The sequence below is a fragment of the Diabrotica virgifera genome, chromosome 9 (genome assembly GCF_917563875.1).
Source record: "Diabrotica virgifera virgifera chromosome 9, PGI_DIABVI_V3a".
NCBI lineage: Eukaryota > Metazoa > Arthropoda > Insecta > Coleoptera > Chrysomelidae > Diabrotica > Diabrotica virgifera.
In genome coordinates, this window is record NC_065451.1 from 149062395 (window position 1) to 149081403 (window position 19009).

A 19009-nucleotide genomic window follows, 5' to 3' on the forward strand; every position below is an offset into this window, starting at 1 on the left:
ATGATTGGCACTACATGGAAAAACTTAAGCGTAGAAATTATCAAAAACGGGTTTAGAAAAGCTGGTATATATCCATTTAACCGTCATGTCATACCAGAGGAAAAATACCACCCTGAAAGCATAAAAAGATGGAAAGAACAAAAGAGTTTAGAAGACCAAACAATAGTTGTAGCTGAAACCGCAAATACTAATATGAATGCTATTACCGCCGACAATGTTGATCAGTCGGTAAATAAAGATCAGATTGTGGAAGACCATACAACCAATATTTCTGATGCAACTCCAAGTAGTAGTTCTTCAAAAATAAGTTTTGATGAGCTGCTTTTAAACACTGTTAAACAGACAAATAAGCAAAGTCCTTCGGGCTCAAAAAGAAAGAAAGTAGCTGCAGGGGCAGAAGTATATATATATATATATATTCGTATGAACTTTACACATTGCAGTTTTAACTTAAAAAAAGACAATAACAATAATAAATAAAAAAGAAAACACAAACATAGAACATATAAAATTAAAAATTATTAAATTAAAGTCGAAGGTTGCATCCTCGAAGCCACTCTCTTGCCTTGGGAGTGAGTTGGTGGATTTCTTGAAGACTGCCAAAGAACTTGGTGGCTGGGCACTCGAAGACGATGTGGTTAATGGTTTGTTCAGCAGCGCTGCATTTGTCACATTCCGGACTGGCATTTATACCCCATTGATTTAGCGATTTGTTACAAATTCCATGACCAACTCGTATTCTATTTAGGTTGCACCATTCACGACGAGGAAGAGAAAAGCCGTCTGGTTTAATTGTGGGGTTTTCTATCAGATTGGAATTTCTGATGTCTGGATTCCATTCGCCCATCCAGTGCTCTTCCTTAGTGAAATCAACCAATCTTGTAGCAGTTCTAGTAGGTGGATGTCTGGATTTCAGTCTTAACTGCCTTTGGTGTAGTTCAGCGATGTCTGTATTTATCGGTAGTGCTGGGTTTTGTTGGCATTTTTGCACTAGGGTGTTGAGTGCGGCTAGTCGTCTTGTTGCTGGTGGAGCGATGTTGCTTAAAACTGGAAGCCATTGGATTGGTGTGGACTTTATAGTTCCCGTTATGTGCCTCATTGTTTGGTTTAACTGGGTATCGATGACTTTTGTGTGATGACTGTTTAGCCAGACAGGAGCACAATATTTTGCAGTAGGATATACTAGGGACAGCGCGCTCGTTCTAATTACATCTGCATTAGACCCCCATGATGTATTTGCTAACTTATGGATAATATTATTGCGGGTCTTAATTTTTGCTGAAGTTTTTTCCAAATGCTGTTTGAATGTTAGGGTACGATCTAGAGTTACGCCGAGGTATTTTGGGTTAGAACTGTGCTTTAGAATGGTTCCATCGCATTCTATATTTAGTCTGTAATTTGCCTTGTGGTTGTTAAGATGGAAAACTGTTACTTCAGTCTTCGATGGGTTTGGTTGTAGGCCCCATTTCTTAAAGTATCTGTTAACAGTGTTTAGATCTGCTTCTATGGTGGTTTCGGCGACTTTTATGTCTTCTTCTTGGGCACCCAGAGCCATGTCATCGGTTATGAGATGTTAGCACCTCATTGATCGAATTTCGTAAAAATAATTATACCATCCTTTTGCTCACGGTTTGTACAGCAATGATCACTAGGTTTCAGATTTTGATCACCTGTAGTTTATTTTTTATTAAGGGTTCAAAATTCAAGGACGAAAAAAAAGATGTTGGCACCTCATTGATCGAAATCTTTAAAACAAATGACTGTATTCGATAGGAAATAAAGCTCTGAGCAATGATCACCTATTTTGAACATTGATCAGGCTTTTTTTTGCACTGAAAATAATTATTAAAGTTGCAATAACATTACCACGCACGCGCAGTCCATTAAAAATTTTATATCTAACAGGAGCCCAGTTCTTTAGCGCGGTAAAAATTTTAAACCTACTGTGAAATCAGTGCCTTCCCGAGTTTTGCTAAATTACTATGTTACGGCTAGTATTTCTGAAATATATTTATACCATCTGAAAGTTAACAAAGTGCTTACGAAAGGACACACATTTCCAGGGTTTAGTCATTAGCAGATAATTTTGTATTAATTATTTGAAAAATTTTCAAGGACAGTCACTCTTCGATCTCATCAAAATTCTTGCAAGCTTTTTACTCTTCGAACGAATCTTTTTCTTACAGTGCTGCGCGATTTTGAATAAGTAATAAATTATAAGTTCTGACCTAGAAAACTCAGAATTGATTTTTTACATTATAATCACACAAAGCGGTTATAGTTAAATTTGTTGCTATCTAGAGAATGTAAAGATTATTCGTGATAATAAGAATTGTAATATATTTCTTTGTTGTGGATATTAGGACTAATATAATCCAAGGAGACTAAGTCAGATCACACTATTGGCAACTGAGCATCTTAAAACATATGTCTTATTATATGCATTGTTGTCAGGTCTAAAAGTTACTTTTTCTCTTAGAGTTTTTTATACCTACCTAATAATATTATAATTATTATACTATATTATATTATATTATATTATATTATGTTATATTATATTATATTATATTATATTATATTATATTATATTATATTATATTATATTATATTATATTATATTATATTATATTATATTATATTATATTATATTATATTATATTATATTATATTATATTATAATAATTATACTATCATTTTTTAAAAAGGAATTTCTTTTTTTAAGCAATGATACTATTATATAAAACTGGTGATTTTTTCCTTCGCCATGCGACGGGGGATATATACAATCAATTGCCCTGTACAGTCGCTGCACTCAATTTTTTTCTGGCATCCTCTAATTTTATTTGACAACCAACGTTTTCTGACTCGTACTTTTTTTTTATTTTATAACTATGAGAAAGACTGGATTGATTTGGCTAATTTTGATTTTGAAATATTTTTAAAAGTCGTGTTCTCACCATAGATATAATAACACAATAGATTAGGCCAGGTCCGAAAAATAGCCTAACGCGGAGAAGTTCTGGTCGGTGGTCTATTTATCTCTCTTTACCGGCGCTTAGCTTTCTCTCTCTAGCATATGATGGCTGCCGCTTCTGTGTCACTGTCGTTCCATTAAACCCACCTCTTGGTAGATACGCTCACACTCGCACGACAGACAAATATAGCTAGACTACTGTACTTAACCCGCGAGTAGTCGCGCCGTTAGTGAAAAATTTTGCAATTTTGAAAAAATTTCGTAAGTGCCTCGAGGAAGGGTGTAGTAATACGTAGGACCTTTTTTTATTTTTTTTCTTCTTCTTCTTTTTGTGGAAATTATGGCTATGGGGACAGTAAATTAGCTTTAATAATTGTTATAAATAATATTTTTATTATCTGGACCAGAATAATATTTCATTGTTTATATAATATAATAGGTACAATAAAAAGTATTTTTCAACATTTACTCTGCGATAAAGTTTAAAATTCAAAACCCTCCAGTGATTGACAGACTCCTAAGCCTAAAAAGACTTTGGCCAGAAGACCAAGCTGCTAGGTCAATTCCAGAGAGTCGTCAATCGCCAATGGACGACACCTGCCACAAGCCAAGAACTTATACCATATAATTACGGGTGATTCCATTTCAAATCACTCAATTTTGGATCAAAAAAACTTTTGGATCTCCGATTTGTCTGAAAATTTGTATATATATAGCATCTGAGAGATGTAGAAATAAAACATTTAAGGTCGAATTGTCTTCTTCTTCTTTTCTCAAATTGTTATTTTAAGCGATTTTATCGTGATTTTGTATTTATTTAAACAAATTTGCATTTTCTATCGTAAAGTATCAATGGAAAACATACTATTTTAATACAAGGGACTCAAAAATGTCATTTATATGGCATTATAGGTATAGGTAACAAGTCATTTGGATTCAAAACAGGTTTTTGATCAAATTCTTTAGTGTAGAAAACGTTAAAATACCGTCATTTTCCTTCATTTCCAAAATACATCATAATCGATTTGGCTGAAAATTTGCCCACAGATAGCCAAAACATAGGACTTTAAGTGGTTAGAAGGATTTGAATTATATTACAATAATAAAAAAGTTACATGCAATATCATGGTCAAAAATATAGGCGGTTACTGTAAGTACAATTAACTCAGAAAATATCGACCTCACGACAAAAATTTTTAAAAAGAAATTGTAATAATTGTAAATACGATTTATTATTAACAATTTCAGTTTCTACCATTTTTGTGGAAAAGTTAAAAATGGCGGAGATATTGTGCAAAAACGGTTCTCCTTTAAAATCAAGATGGTGGTCGCGATTTTAAATTTAGACTACTTTTGACCCCCCTAAAGATAAGAAAAATAAAATTTTGAGCAGCTCGGCATGCAAGGTCAAATGCTATCCCGACTGGACTAATTATACTTTTGAGTATTTTGAGTTTGTATTGTAATGTAATTCAATGCTCCTCCTAGCGGCGCCGCTTGGTACACTTCGCGTCATATAAAACTGGTACACTTTTTTTCCCAATGTAAACCTGTGTTCAGACTGACAATTATTGTTCGTGAATCACTTCGTTGTTGCCATCACAGATAACGCAAATACAAAACGCAAAGATAACGCAAAAAAATAACGTTTAAAATGTATATTTCGAATAATTGTAATACATATATTTAAATTACACACTTGTTCACTGTAAAAGTTATTCATTTTGTATTAATTTCAAATTAAATTTTTAATTTTTCCAGTGTGTTTTATGTATTCTACACAACTTAATGCAGTTTTGTCCTACAATTTACGAGAAACCAATCACACCTCTCGATTTGACATTAAACATAATAATTTAAAGTCATGCCAAGATTTATTATCTATCATTATTTTTGAATTGAAATATTTTTATAAATTATAATAAAAACCGAATCAATGTATGGATACTTAATTTAGATGACGGAAAATTACAATTGTTTTAGTTTTTAGTGTATTAAAAAATGCGGTCTGTCGCACAGCCCCGTTTTTACCTAGTTTGATATAATATTTTCGTTGAACTGGCAACTTTGCCCTAGAAATTTAAATGACACTTGTGACAAGATCAACTTACACAACTTGAAAAACACGATTTTCGGTTATAAGAGTTGTACCAGTTTTTTTTGACGCGAAGTGTACTATCGTATCTCGGTTAACAGAATCCTGATTCTTGGTCGAAATTTATTTTTATTCATTTTGTCATTCCCCGTTAGAGGATAGTATAACCACACTCTGCTGCAGATATTTTAATATATGCAGTTCTTCTTCGTTTCGAGTTGATTCAATTCAGTCTACTTGCATAGCCTCTTTGATAAGGGGTAGAGACCCCGAAACACGGTGTCAGAGGATGGCAAGAGACTCGAATTGAATCAAAACGAAAACGATTATTTTCTTTTCTAATTCAAATCATTCTAACCACTTAAAGTCCTATGCTTTGGCTATCTGTGGGCATATTTTCAGTCAAATCGATTATAATGTATTTTGGGAATGGAGGAAAATGTAAAAATAGTTATTTATGATCATCATCATCATTGGCTCGACAGCCCTTTCTGGGTCTTGGCCTGTTCCAGGATTCTTCTCCACTCTGATCTGTTTCGTGCTTTTTTTCTCCAGTTTTTTATTTTTAAGGTTTTTATATCATTTTCTATTTGTTCTAAATATCTCAGCTTCGGTCTTCCTCTTGTTCTTTTTCCTACTGGCATCTGTTTGAATGTTTTGTTTGGTATTTCGCCTTCTTCCATTCTTTCTACATGTCCCATCCAACGCAGCCGTCCTATTTTAATGAATGTTATGATATCTGGATCCTGGTATATTTCGTATAGTTCAAAGTTGTACCTTCTTCGCCAAATTCCATTTTCTTTTGTGCCCTTATATATGTGTCGCAAGATTTTTCTTTCAAAGGTGGCTAGCAATGTTTCCTCTCTTTTAGTGAGTGTCCAGATTTCTGAGCCGTATGTGAGTACCGGTCTTATTAGGGTTTTGTACATTTTGTTTTCCTTGCGACGTTGTCTGATCTTAGTTGCCGAATTAAGCCATGGTAACTTTTATTGGCAATAAATATTCGCCTCTTCACTTCCTCTGCTACGTTATTATCAGATGTGACTAGGGATCCCAAGTATGTAAAGTTTTTTACCCCCTCAATGTTGTATTATCCTATTGTTATATTTTGTGGCTGCCTTATTTCTGTGTTTTTACTTACCTGCATATATTTTATTTTGTTCTGGTTGATTTTCAGGCCACTATTTTGTGCAGCTCGTTCTATTTGATTGAATGCCTCTATCATTTCTCTTCTTGATCTTGCGATTATGTCAACATCATCTGCAAATGCTAGTATTTGCACGCTTTTATTAATTATTGTTCCTCGAGTGTTGACTGTTGTGTCCCTCATTATTTTCTCGAGTACAATGTTGAACAAGATGCATGATAGAGCGTCTCCCTGGCGTAGTCCCTTTTTCACATCTATTGTTTCCGTTAGTTCGTTTTGTATCCGGAGTTATTTATGATATTAATGTTAAAAGTACACGTTTAAGGCACGCATGTGAAAATTTTCAGAATGAGCGAAGCGAGTTCTGCAATTCACATGAGTGCCTTAAAAATGTATTTTTTAACACGCATATCATACAATATTTTTTCTACAAACGTAATTACAGGGCAATATCCACAAAAACTTTTAATTGAACTTGACTGACATTCCATTTTTATATTTTTTTGACATTACATCAAAATTGCCTATACGGTCAATACGAACTGCAGTGCCATACAAATTTTAAAGCACTAGTGCCTTAAAGTGGCATAATGATCGTATGGAGTGCTAAAAATTGCATTTTTAACACGGTTGTAGAAAAACGATATTTAAACGTTTTATACACTATAAAATTTGATCAAAAACTGATTTTCCATCAAAATAACTTGTTATAATGCCATATAATGATATTTTTGAGTCCCTTGTACTAAAATATATTTTTTTCATTGATACTTTACGATGTAAAATGCAAATTTGTTTAAATAAACACCAAATCATGTATAATCGCATAAAATGACATTTTGAGAAAAAAAAGAAGAAGACATTTGACCTTAAATACTTATTTTGTATTTGCTGTCTTTTTCTATAACAAAAGTTTGTTATTTATAGAAAAAGACAGCAAATACAAAATAAGTGATTGATGTGATCGTTCATGGGGCTTTTCATTCAGTCATTTGTTTCGAGCTTCTGTCATGTGTCACATAATATTAATATATCTACGTCATACGTTATTGGTATTGCCAATGATACAAACCAAAGACGTATGACGTAGATATATTAATATTATGTGACACATGACAGAAGCTCGAAACAAATGACAATCGATGAAAAGCCTCTTTCTACTTTTTTACATATTACACAGCAATTTTTTTGTATGTTTGTTAAAGACAAGTTACATTTTCCTACTATTCTTTGTATGTCCTGGTGGCCGGTGGGAGGGGTTTTAACACCCAAACCACCCCCTGGGTGCGCCACTGGTGCCATTAGTATGAGATTAGTAACAGCCATAACAGGATGTTTCTGTCGCAGCTTAAGGTCTGTTAAGAAGACTTATTCTGTCTATCGATCTCACTCTATCTATATATTTAATATCGTTCTGTATTTTCTTGTTTGATAAGATCTACGTACCCAATCGTCATTATTATCATGCACATTACCTTTTTGGAATCCCTAGTTTGTCCATAAATACCTATATAAGTAGTACACGTTGTTTTTTAATGCAACCACATTTTAAAAATTACGTTTGTTTTCTGTTATCCACCTTGTTTCAAAATATAAAAGATTGAATATAAGAAATAAAACAAAGCAGGATTCGTCCTTTAAATCGCTGATACGGTAGCGAGGTTTGATAATTGCATTGCAATTTGCAACCCAGAAAATAAGCTAGCTTCCAAAATAAGCAACTTGTTACAGAATATGTTTGTCTTCAATCAGAATTGTATTGATAATTTTCAAATAACAAGTTCAATAGTTAAGTTCAAAGTAAGCTGCTTATTATTACAATGTTAATAAATGCTGAAAGTTATACCTACTAAGTGAATAAAACGTTAATGGAAGCCATCGAGATGAATTATTACATATTATTTATAAATATTTACTTAAAAACGTAACTTATTTCAAACAATTTTATACTGTATTGTTCTGAAGCTATTTTCTTATGGCAACTTAGGATAAAACGCCAAATAAATTTAATTTCACACTTAAATTGTGGCTGATAGATAAATAAAATAGTAAATTATAATTGGTTTAACGATATATACTGAAACTTAGGCAACAAGGCAACACTGTATAATCAGCTGTCTATCAAGTTAGCCAACTTGTACATTCATAATAATCCAGTAGAAGGGATAGAACTATTAACAGAGAGAGAAAAAAATTACTTCTAATGCAAATTGTTGTTACCATCAGCAATGTTGCCTGAGTTTCAATATTTATTTAAATCAACGAACTTGGTTGAAATATTACATATAAATGTAAATATTTACAAGTTTATCTCGATGGCTTCGATTAATGTTTTGTCCATATTAGATATAAGTTCACCATTTATTAACATTTTAACAATAAGCCCCTTACTTACAAATTAACTATCGAATATATAATATATGTATTTATTAAACCGATTAAAGGCAAATATGCACCTATATAGGTATATTTTTTTATTTTTAAAAATAAAATGCAAATATTGAGCATAGTTATTTATTAATATTATCTTGCTCAAGCATACTTTCGATCTAAGTATACCTTCCCAGAATGAAGACATTTACTTAAAATTAACGATACAAATAACATACACTGGACAAAGGACAAACAGATTAAAATATTTGAACGAGATAACATTGTTCAGGGTTTGGTCTTGATGGTAAAAATATACGGTGATGAGTACATTAATAACTGGCAAAATAACGGAAAACATATTACGTTGTGTATATAAATAGATATGAAACCAGTAGAGGTGGGAAATTATATATAAAAACCTAGAAATTTACCTTATATTGATAGTTTGGCCACGTATCGGAGTCAAATTATGACAGAATTTATAAAATTTTCCTGCCACAGTTTGACTCCTATACGTCGCCAAACTCATCCGATACGTCTTAAGGTGAGAAACTATGAATATAATGTAAATTTATAGATGTCTATTAATAATTTCCCACCTCTACTAGTTTCATCTCTTTTTACCTCTCAACGTATTATGTTTTCCGTCTTTTGCGTTATTTTGCCTGTTCTTAGTGCACTCATCATACTGTATACCTATTCAGCAAGAATGTTCTTATTATAGAAACTAGCTTCAACTCAATTAAATTATCAAACCTTGCTTACGCATGATAACGCAAAAGATTGAAAACATAACACGTTGTGTAATAAAAAGAGTTGAAACTAGCAGAGGTGTTAAACTATCGATAGGAACCTATAAATTTACATTACATTACATACTTCACCATCTTTAGACAATTTTAGTATGAAAGGAGTATGACAAGCAGAGATATGTAAAGAAAATAGATCAGGCTAGTCATATGCCACTCAATGCATCGGGGTGTAACGCCGATATCAGGTACGGTGGTCTAGATATCTTTGTCTGTCGTGCGAGTGTGAGCGTATCTACCAAGAGGTGGGAATAACGGAACGACAGTGACACACAGGCGGCGGCCATCATATGCTAGAGAGAGAAAGCTAAGCGCCGGTAGAGAGAGATAGATAGACCACCGACCCGAACTGTTCCGCGTTACGCTATTTTTCGAACTGGTCTAATCTATTCTGTTATATCTATGATGACAAGTGCCACTGTTACACAATTTTATAAAATTCTCCTGTCACAGACGTCTAAAGGTGAGAAACTATGTAATATAAATTTAAGTATAGCTTCCTATTGATAATTTTACATCTCTACTAGTGTCATCTCTTTTTATTTCACAACGTGTTATCTTTTCTCTCTTTTACGTTATTTTGCCCGTTATTAGCTCGCTCATCACTGAATATTTTATAAATTCTTGGCTTGTGGCAGGTGTCGTCCATTGACGACTCTCTGGAATTGACCTAGCAGCTTGGTCTTCTGCTTCTGGCCAAAGTCTTTTATAGGCGTCTGTCAATCATTGGAGGGTTTTGAATTTTAAACTTTATCGCAGAGTAAATGTTGAAAAACACTTTTTATTATACCTAATAAATAAACAATATTTTAAACTTATTTTTATTTATAAACATATTTTCCGTATATTAATTTTCGATATTGTCAAAAATAGAGATATTCTTGAACAAGGAGCACATTATTTAGACACTTTCTATACAACTAATAACGCATTTGATATCTGATGAGATTCAATGTATAGAGTAGGTATAGAGATCTTCTTCCTTACGTGCGGTTTCATAATCAGTTAAAGTGGACTTTAAATTTTAAGTTGGTAACCTTATCATATGGGGATTTTCATTCACAGTCATTTGTTTCGAGCTTCTGTCTTATGTTGTATAATCCGTGTATATTAATATTGTACACAGATTATACAACATCTGACAGAAGCTCGAAACAAATGCCAATCGATGAAAAGCCCTATGGGTAAATGTCAATTTTAAAGTGTTAAACATCAACTAAAGTTCACTTTAACGTTGACATTTACCCATATGAATTATTGCATTGATAAAGGTAATATGAATAGTCTCCCGTTTTATACCGCTCACGTGGCTTTGGGAGTATAGCAGGGTAGTCTGCTATTGGCTCCGTGCGTCTCTACAGTCTCTACAGTCACGTGACACGCTGTCAGATTTTGTCAGGACGTTTTAACATTGAGTCTTATGGGATTATTTTGTTAAACTTGAATATTTTATTTTGTAGTGATAATAACCGAATACAATTGTTAGAATTCATTAGTTATTAATTTATACTCTAATTTATAGTGCAACAAAAATATTTTCTTTTTCGTTAATAAATATTTATTGACATAAACTGCGATAGTGAGGTTATGTATACAAAATCAAACTGATAATCAATATTGGAAATAGAAGAATTTATATCAGATTAAGTGCGTTTTTTATTTTCTGTTTATATTAATACATAATATCACTAGCGTGACACGGCATTTTTTTTAAATGTCTCATTTAAACATACACAAAGCGTCCTGATAAAATTTCAAAAAACCGCCACCATGAGCAGGTCGGTCGATTTTGTTTTGACACTTTGTTAACGCTCAGAGCGAATATCTAGGGCCTACGGTATACAAGGAAGGTAACACCTTCAACCACCTTCAACAGCGTGCCACGCTTCAACCGCCTATTATTACCCCTGGTTTTACCCAAGGTACTCATTTTATTCAGGCTGAGTCGACCTGGGGCCTATAAAAATTTTAAAAATGTCTAGTTGTTCTTGCCGGCGGTAGGATTTGAACTCCGGACCACCGGCACGCGAGCCAAGCACACTACCGCTTAGCTACGCCGGCCCCGACGTAGCCTTAGCCATTTATTTATTAGCCTTAGCCTTTATTTATAGTATCATGGCCTTAGCTATTGATAAAGGTACCAACTTAAAATTTAAAGTTCACTTTATCTGATTATGAAACCGAGCGTTAAGTCGTGTTCTCACTATTAAATAATTTCATTAAACAGTTTGAGCAAACTCCGGAAGTACGTCAAAGTGGCGTCACAATTGCAGTTTGTTAAAATTTTAAAATCTGTGTTCTCACTATCAGTCTAGTTTGATCAAATTTTTTTTATTGAGTTGTCTAACTTGTTTGTACCTTACTTAAAATTAAAATTTTTCATTATTATCCTTATTATCCACAATGAAAACTCAGAATGTGACGTCACTAACTTTCAGTTTGCTCAAACCAGTTTGATCAAGTGGACCGAAAAGGCCGCGTCTCACCATCAAATAATTTGATCAAACAGTTTGAAGTACGTCAAAGTGAAGGCCCCGTCTCACCATCAAATAATTGACAGTTAATTTGATCAAACTTGACAGTTAGTGACACAAAGTGACAGTTAGTATGTATAGTTTGTGTCACTAGTCAAGTTTGACTGTCAAGTTTGATCAAATTAACTGTCAATTATTTGATGGTGAGACGGGGCCTTGACGTCACAATTGCAGTTTTTTTGAAATTCTAAAAATCTGTGCTCTCACTATCAGTCTAGTTTGATCAAATTTATTGTATTGAGTTGTCTAACTTGTTTGTACTTTATTTAAAATTAAAATTTTTCATTATTATCCACAATGAACATTCAGGATGTGACGTCACTAACTGTCACTTTCAGTTTGCTCAAACCAGTTTGATCAAATTATTTGATGGTGGGACGCGGCCTTAAAGGCCCCGTCTCACCATCAAATAATTGACAGTTAATTTGATCAAACTTGACAGTTAGTGACACAAAGTGACAGTTAGTATGTATAGTTTGTGTCACTAGTCAAGTTTGATCAAATAACTGTCAATTATTTGATGGTGAGGGGGCCTAGACAACTCAATACAAAAAATTTGATCAAACTAGACAGTGAGAGCACAGATTTTTAGAATTTCAAAAAAACTGCAATTGTGACGTCACTTTGACGTACTTCCTCAAGTACGTCAAGTGTGCTCAAACTGTTTGATCAAATTATTTGATGGTGAGACGCGGCCTTGATAGTCGTGACGTCAAATCAATGTTGGCTACCCTGAAAAGTTTCCAAACAAAGCAAAAATTCACACGTGGTGTTTGTTTTGGTTTTTATAATTGGAATATATTGCTTATTGTAAGATGTTTAATTTTTACAAAATGGTAATGTGTTGGGTGTTGGGTACCCGTGATTGTAATCAATGCTCATAGTATATTTCCCACCATATTTCCATATAGGACTGGTTAAGAACCTGAAGAGCAGTAAGTACTATGTAGTGTGTAAATCCTTGATTTTGTGTAAGGACATTTATAAAATTAAAAGCAATATGATTGATATGACTAACAAGGATTGTGTCTTAAGGCCCCGTCTCACCATCAACTAATTGACAGTTATTTGATCAAATTTGACAGTTAGTGACACAAAGTGACAGTTAGTATGTATAGTTTGTGTCACTAGTCAAGTTTGACTGTCAAGTTTGATCAAATAACTGTCAATTATTTGATGGTGAGATGGGGCCTTTAAGAAAAAATGTGCAGATTATTGTTAAAATAAAATAAAATTAAAATGGATTACACAAATCACGTGTATAAACAATTCACAGATGTCAAACCTTTGCTTTGTTTGGAAACTTTTTGGACCTTTTGACGTCGCACTATCATGGCTCATTATTTGATAGTGAGAACCAGAGATATGTCAACAATAGATCTGGCTAGGGATATGCTACTCAATGCATCGGCCTCCTATACTGTGGCATCGAGGGGTAACCAAAGATATTATACACATAGATTTGGTCAACTCCGAAAAATAGCGTAACGCGGAGCAGTTCGGGTCGGTGGTCTATCTATCTCTATCTACTGGCGCTTAGCTTTCTCTCTCTAGCATATGATGGCTGCCGCCTCTGTGTAAAGGCCGCGTCTCACCATCAAATAATTTGATCAAACAGTTTGAGCAAACTCCGGAAGTACGTCAAAGTGACATCACAATTGCAGTTTTTTTGAAATTCTAAAAATCTGTGCTCTCACTATCAGTCTAGTTTGATCAAATTTTGTGTATTGAGTTGTCTAACTTGTTTGTACTTTATTTAAAATTAAAATTTTTCATTATTATCCACAATGAACACTCAGGATGTGACGTCACTAATTGTCACTTTCAGTTTGCTCAAACCAGTTTGATCAAATTATTTGATGGTGGGACGCGGCCTTAACTGTCGTTCCATTACTCCCACCTCTTGGTAGATACGCTCACACTCGCACGACAGACAAAGATAGCTAGACCACCGTACTTGATATTGACGTTACACCCCGATGCATTATTTAGCATATCCCTAGCCAGATCTATTCTTGACATATCTCTGGGTGTAACGCCAATATTAACCCGGAAGTAGTCGCGCTCACTTCTGTAACGTGAATAGTCGCGTGTTAGATTCTATCTCAAAATTGGAATTTAAATACGGATTTACAACAAATTTTTATTTTATATTATTTCTAACAATTATTAAAGCTAATTGGCTGTCCCCATAGCCATAAATTCCACAAAAAGAAGAAGAAGAAGAAATAAATAAATAAAAAAATCCTACGTATTACTACACCCTTCCTCGAGGCACTTACGAAATTTTTTCAAAATTTCAAAATTTTTCATCAAGTTATCGCGAAAAAGGATAAAATGTGAGATTCTATCTAACGGCGTGACTACTCGCGGGTTAAGTACAGTGGTCTAGCTATCTTTGTCTGTCGTGCCAGTGTGAGCGTATCTACCAAGAGGTGGGAGTAATGGAACGACAGTGACACACAAGGTAGATTATTGCATACTATCTATGAACCTTGAGTGACACAGAGGCGGCAGCCATCATATGCTAGAGAGAGAAAGCTAAGCGCCGGTAAAGAGAGATAGATAGACCACCGACCCGAACTGCTCCGCGTTACGCTATTTTTCGGACCTGGCCTAATCTATTGTGTTATTATACCTATGGTGAGAACACGACTTCTAAAAATATTTCAAAATCAAAATTAGCGAAATCAATCCAGTCTTTCTTATAGTTATAAAATAAAAAAAGTACGAGTCAGAAAACGTTGGAGGTTGTCAAATAAAATTAGAGGATGCCAGAAAAAATTGAGTACAGCGACTGTACATGGCAATTGATTGTATCCCCCGTCGCATGGCGAAGGAAAAAATCACCAGTTTTATATAATATTATCATTCCTTAAAAAAGAAATTCCTTTTTAAAAAATGATAGTATAATTATTATAATATAATATAATTATATAATATAATATAATCTAATATAATATAATATAATATAATATAATATAATAATTATACTAATATTATTAGGTAGGTATAAAAAACTTTAAGAGAAAAAGTAACTTTTAGACCTGACAACAATGCATATAATAAGACATATGTTTTAAGATTCTCAGTTGCCAATAGTGTGATCTGACTTAATCTCCTTGGAATAAAATAGTCCTAATTATATCCACAACAAAGAAATCTATTACAATTCTTATTATCACGAATAATCTTTACATTCTCTAGATAGCAACAAATTTAACTATAACCGCTTCGTTTGATTATAATGTAAAAATCAATTCTGAGTTTTCTGGATCAGAACTTATAATTTATTACTTATTCAAAATCGCGCAACACTGTAAGAAAACGGTTTGTCCGAAGAGTAAAAAGCTTGCAACAATTTTGATACTCGATTCTAGATCCTGACCCGAATATTAGCGGCGTGTAATTTGTGTTGATAAACTTGAATCGCGAAATGGCCTGTTTATTATCGGTGGCAATTATGTAGTTCACTTTTTCAGCAATAAAACGACACTAGCATTTGTTTCAAGCTCTATTTTATTCTTCCAAGAAATAAAGTCATCATGGTTGGAAAACTCTATTGTATCGTATAATCGTATTGCATAGGAATGCTATGAGAAGTTTCATAATGTTTAATAAAGTCCTTTTTAAAAGTTGCATGATAATTACACAGAGAACATTTATGATGAAATGTTTTAGTTTCTGCAGAAACTGATACATTTGTGTGCACTTTTTTGACATGAAAGTTTAAACTTGACTTATATCTAAATTAAAGGGGCAATTGCATCCAATTTGTCGGGATGCGAACTTTTTACATGTCTTTTTAACACGTTAAGCCCCATGTGTACCACACTGGCACACACTCTAGTTTTATCTGGGACCGTGTGTACCTATCAGGCCACAGCGAAGTGTCGTGTTCCTAATGCCGTGGCTCGTCGAGGATCGCATTTGCCGTGCTTTCTTATGTATAAATGTGTGTAAACGGTCTGTGGTAAACAAAATCAGAGGTTGGTCCGTTAAACCACGTGTTCACAAACAGGTTAGGTTATAATTTCTAACATGCTTCAGTCAGTATCGGTTCGAACGTGTAACGAGGCTAACACTATTTTCTCTTCAGTTTTTTGTTAAAAAGTGGAACTAAAAAATAAGATAATGTTCCGTAAAGGACTATCGGAAGACGAACTTCGCAGACTTGCTGAGGAGAGTGACTTTAGTGATAGTAGTATGTCTGAAAGTACGTTTTATGATTCTGATGCCGATCCAGTGTACAATGAAAATGTTACTGATGGTTCTTCAGACTCATACAGTAGTGAATATGAGTCTCGTAGAAAAAAAGCTAAAATTTGCAAACAAACACAAAATTGCAAAGAATTTACTGCAGGTTCTAGTTCTAACCAAAAGGAGGCTGATACAAGAAGGATAGGTAAATTATTTAAGAATGCACAAATTCGGTTTGTACTTTACTTTTTTTTTTGCTTTGTAGAAAAAGCTGAATCTGCAAACGTTAGCCTGGAAGCTGTTATTGACGATGTATCAAGAAATAAAATAACTGCAGGTCCTAGTTGTATCCAAAAGGAGGCTGATACAAGAAGGATAGGTAAGTTATTTAGGAATGCACAAATTCTGTTTGTAGTTTACTTTTTTTTTGCTTTGTAGAAAAAGCTGAATCTGCAAACGTTAGCCTGGAAGCTGTTATTGACGATGTTGTATCAAGAAATAAAATAACATGGAGCGATGTGCCAAATCCAGATGATCTCAATAAGTTCGAACTATCATTTACTTCAGGAATAAATCAGGAAGAACTCGCAAAACTTACATACCACAAACCAATAGATTTCTACCTACTGTTTATCGACCGTCAAGTGCAAGATTTGTTGGTTACTGAAACTAATAAATACGCCGAACAAACCATAATCGCTGGTATTGTAAATGAGTCAATAACGAAACATTCGCTTATGAGTAACTGGAGACCAATTGACAGAAAAGAATTGCTTCGATTTTTGGCTCTCATTATTTGGATGGGGTTAGACAGAAAACCGAAACTCAGAAATTATTGGAGTAACAATTTACTTTACAAAAATGAAGTTTCTAAAATGTGTGAAATAAGTAAAAGTCGATTTGAAATATTATTACACTTCTTTCACATTTCAGATAACGAGAGCTGCCCACCTGGAAACAGACTCTACAAAATTTCTCCTCTTGTACAAATACTAAATGAAAAGTTTCAGAAAATGTGTACTCCTAGAGAATCGTTATGTATTGACGAAACTATGGTGCCATTTCGTGGTAGACTTAGTTTTTTGCAATACATTCCTGGAAAAAGACACAAATATGGAGTCAAATTGTTTAAACTTTGCGTCGCAGATGGATATACGTACGCCGTTAAAGTGTACGGTGGAAAAGAGATGCAACCATCTGAAAAGTCGTTAGCATCCAGAGTGGTGATGGAACTTATGCAACCGCTTCTAGATACAGGCAGAAGTTTATATACTGATAATTTTTATACGAGTGTTGACTTGGCTCATGATTTAAATAATAGGAAAACCCATTTAGTCGGAACATTACGTTCCAATAGGAAACATAATCCCAAAGCGGTAGTCAATGCAAAATTAAAAAGAGGTGACATGAAGTATCTACAGAGTAATACAAAAGTTGTTATCGGAAAATGGAAAGATAAACGGGACGTTTTGTTTTTAACGACCAAGGATATTCCTTTGATGATAGATGTTCAAACAAAACGTGGACCTGTTCCCAAACCATCGACCATTGTTGACTATAATTCTGCAAAATCTTTTATCGATGTGTCGGATCAAAAGGCTGCATATAATTCCCCTGTTCGACGAAGTATGAAGTGGTATCGTAAATTGGCTGTGGAATTACTAACAAATACCGCACTTGTGAACTCTTTAGTTCTCTACAAATCTGTTACTGGCAAACATCTCTCAATTACTGAGTTCCGTGAACAGATTGTTCAAAGTCTTTTAATGCCTCAAACAACTTCTGAAAACTCTTTAACAACTTCTGAAAACTCTTTAACAACTCTGCATACGTTGGACGAGAAAGAGAAAAGGGGAAGGTGTTCAGCATGTTACAAGAACTTTTCGAACCGTGAAGGAAGAGCATCAGCGATGAAGAATGCCAAAAGGGTATACACTTTTTGTCCGGCATGTGCCGTTAATACCGCATATATGTGTGTTAAGTGTTTTGTGAATATTCATACATGTTCTTTGAAAAAATAAATTGTTTTTGTATTTTTAAACTTAAAATATCTTAGGGAGAAGGTATTTGATTATCTTCCTGGTGTGAGCCAATATGGCACACATGGTCCACATTAAAACAAATTACAAAAATAATTATAAATAGACCGTGTGTACCCTGTTGGTACATGCTGTTTTTTTACTTAAAAAATGTATTTTGTTTTTATTTTAGAATAGAAATAAATAGTTATACACATTCTTATTTCAAAATTATTAAAAAAATGTTCCGGTCTGACAGAAAAATTATGTCATGATGGTCCGGGGCTTAACGTGTTAAATCATGTTTATGTTTATACACTTTTTCGCATTTCACGCACTTATTAATTCTTTCCACACCTAACATTTTCGATGTCAAGAAAATGAAATACATACTCAAAAGCAAACACAAACACACAACTGTAAACAGTAGAAATGATTGAATCGGAAAATTGATCTAACAGCTTCACTGTTCAATTGGTAATTATACAAAGAGTCTACATTCTACCACATCCAATAATATTTTAATATTAAATATCATGTAACCGCAGTAAATATCGGTTTTTATTATCACTAACTAGTCTTTTCAGCGTTTTAAATAACTCAAATTTCGTCGATGTTTATATAGGCAACCCAAATTACACGCCGCTACCCCTCGGGTCAAGATTTAGACAGAATAATCTTACTCGGACCGAAGAGTGACTGTCCTTGAAAATTTTTCAAATAAAGAACAGAGCTCCTGTTAGATATAAAATTTTTAATGGACTGCGCGTGCGTGCTAAGGTTATTGCAACTTTAATAATTATTTTCAGTGCAAAAAAAAGCCTGATCAATGTTCAATATAGGTGATCATTGGTCAGCG

At 33.8% G+C, this 19009-nt stretch overlaps 2 protein-coding genes across 5 annotated transcripts in view; one reads left to right on the forward strand and one right to left on the reverse strand.

Annotated features, from left to right (window-relative positions):
* The window catches only part of LOC126892295 (zinc finger protein 664-like), a 175208-nt gene that overhangs the window by 142430 nt on the left and 13769 nt on the right, over positions 1-19009 (reverse strand). The window lies entirely within an intron of this gene.
* Positions 16016-18426, forward strand: LOC126892294 (piggyBac transposable element-derived protein 4-like). 2 transcript variants are annotated; one of them, XM_050661797.1, is made up of 3 exons: positions 16016-16337; positions 16398-16511; positions 16571-18426. In XM_050661797.1, exons 1-3 carry the CDS (start codon positions 16067-16069, stop codon positions 18151-18153), a joined length of 1968 nt encoding a protein of 655 aa, XP_050517754.1. In that variant the 5' UTR covers positions 16016-16066; the 3' UTR covers positions 18154-18426. The 2 variants fall into 2 exon arrangements, with proteins under 2 accessions (XP_050517754.1, XP_050517753.1); XM_050661796.1 differs by having other exon boundaries at positions 16016-16511.

What these genes read in the sequence shown, in the direction of transcription:
- LOC126892294 (XM_050661796.1), top strand. Translation starts at nt 16,067, where the DNA reads ATGTTCCGTAAAGGACTATCGGAAGACGAACTTCGCAGACTTGCTGAG. An exon ending in GGCTGATACAAGAAGGATAG is followed by an intron (nt 16,512 to 16,570) that starts GTAAGTTATTTA and finishes TTTGCTTTGTAG; the next exon opens with AAAAAGCTGAATCTGCAAAC.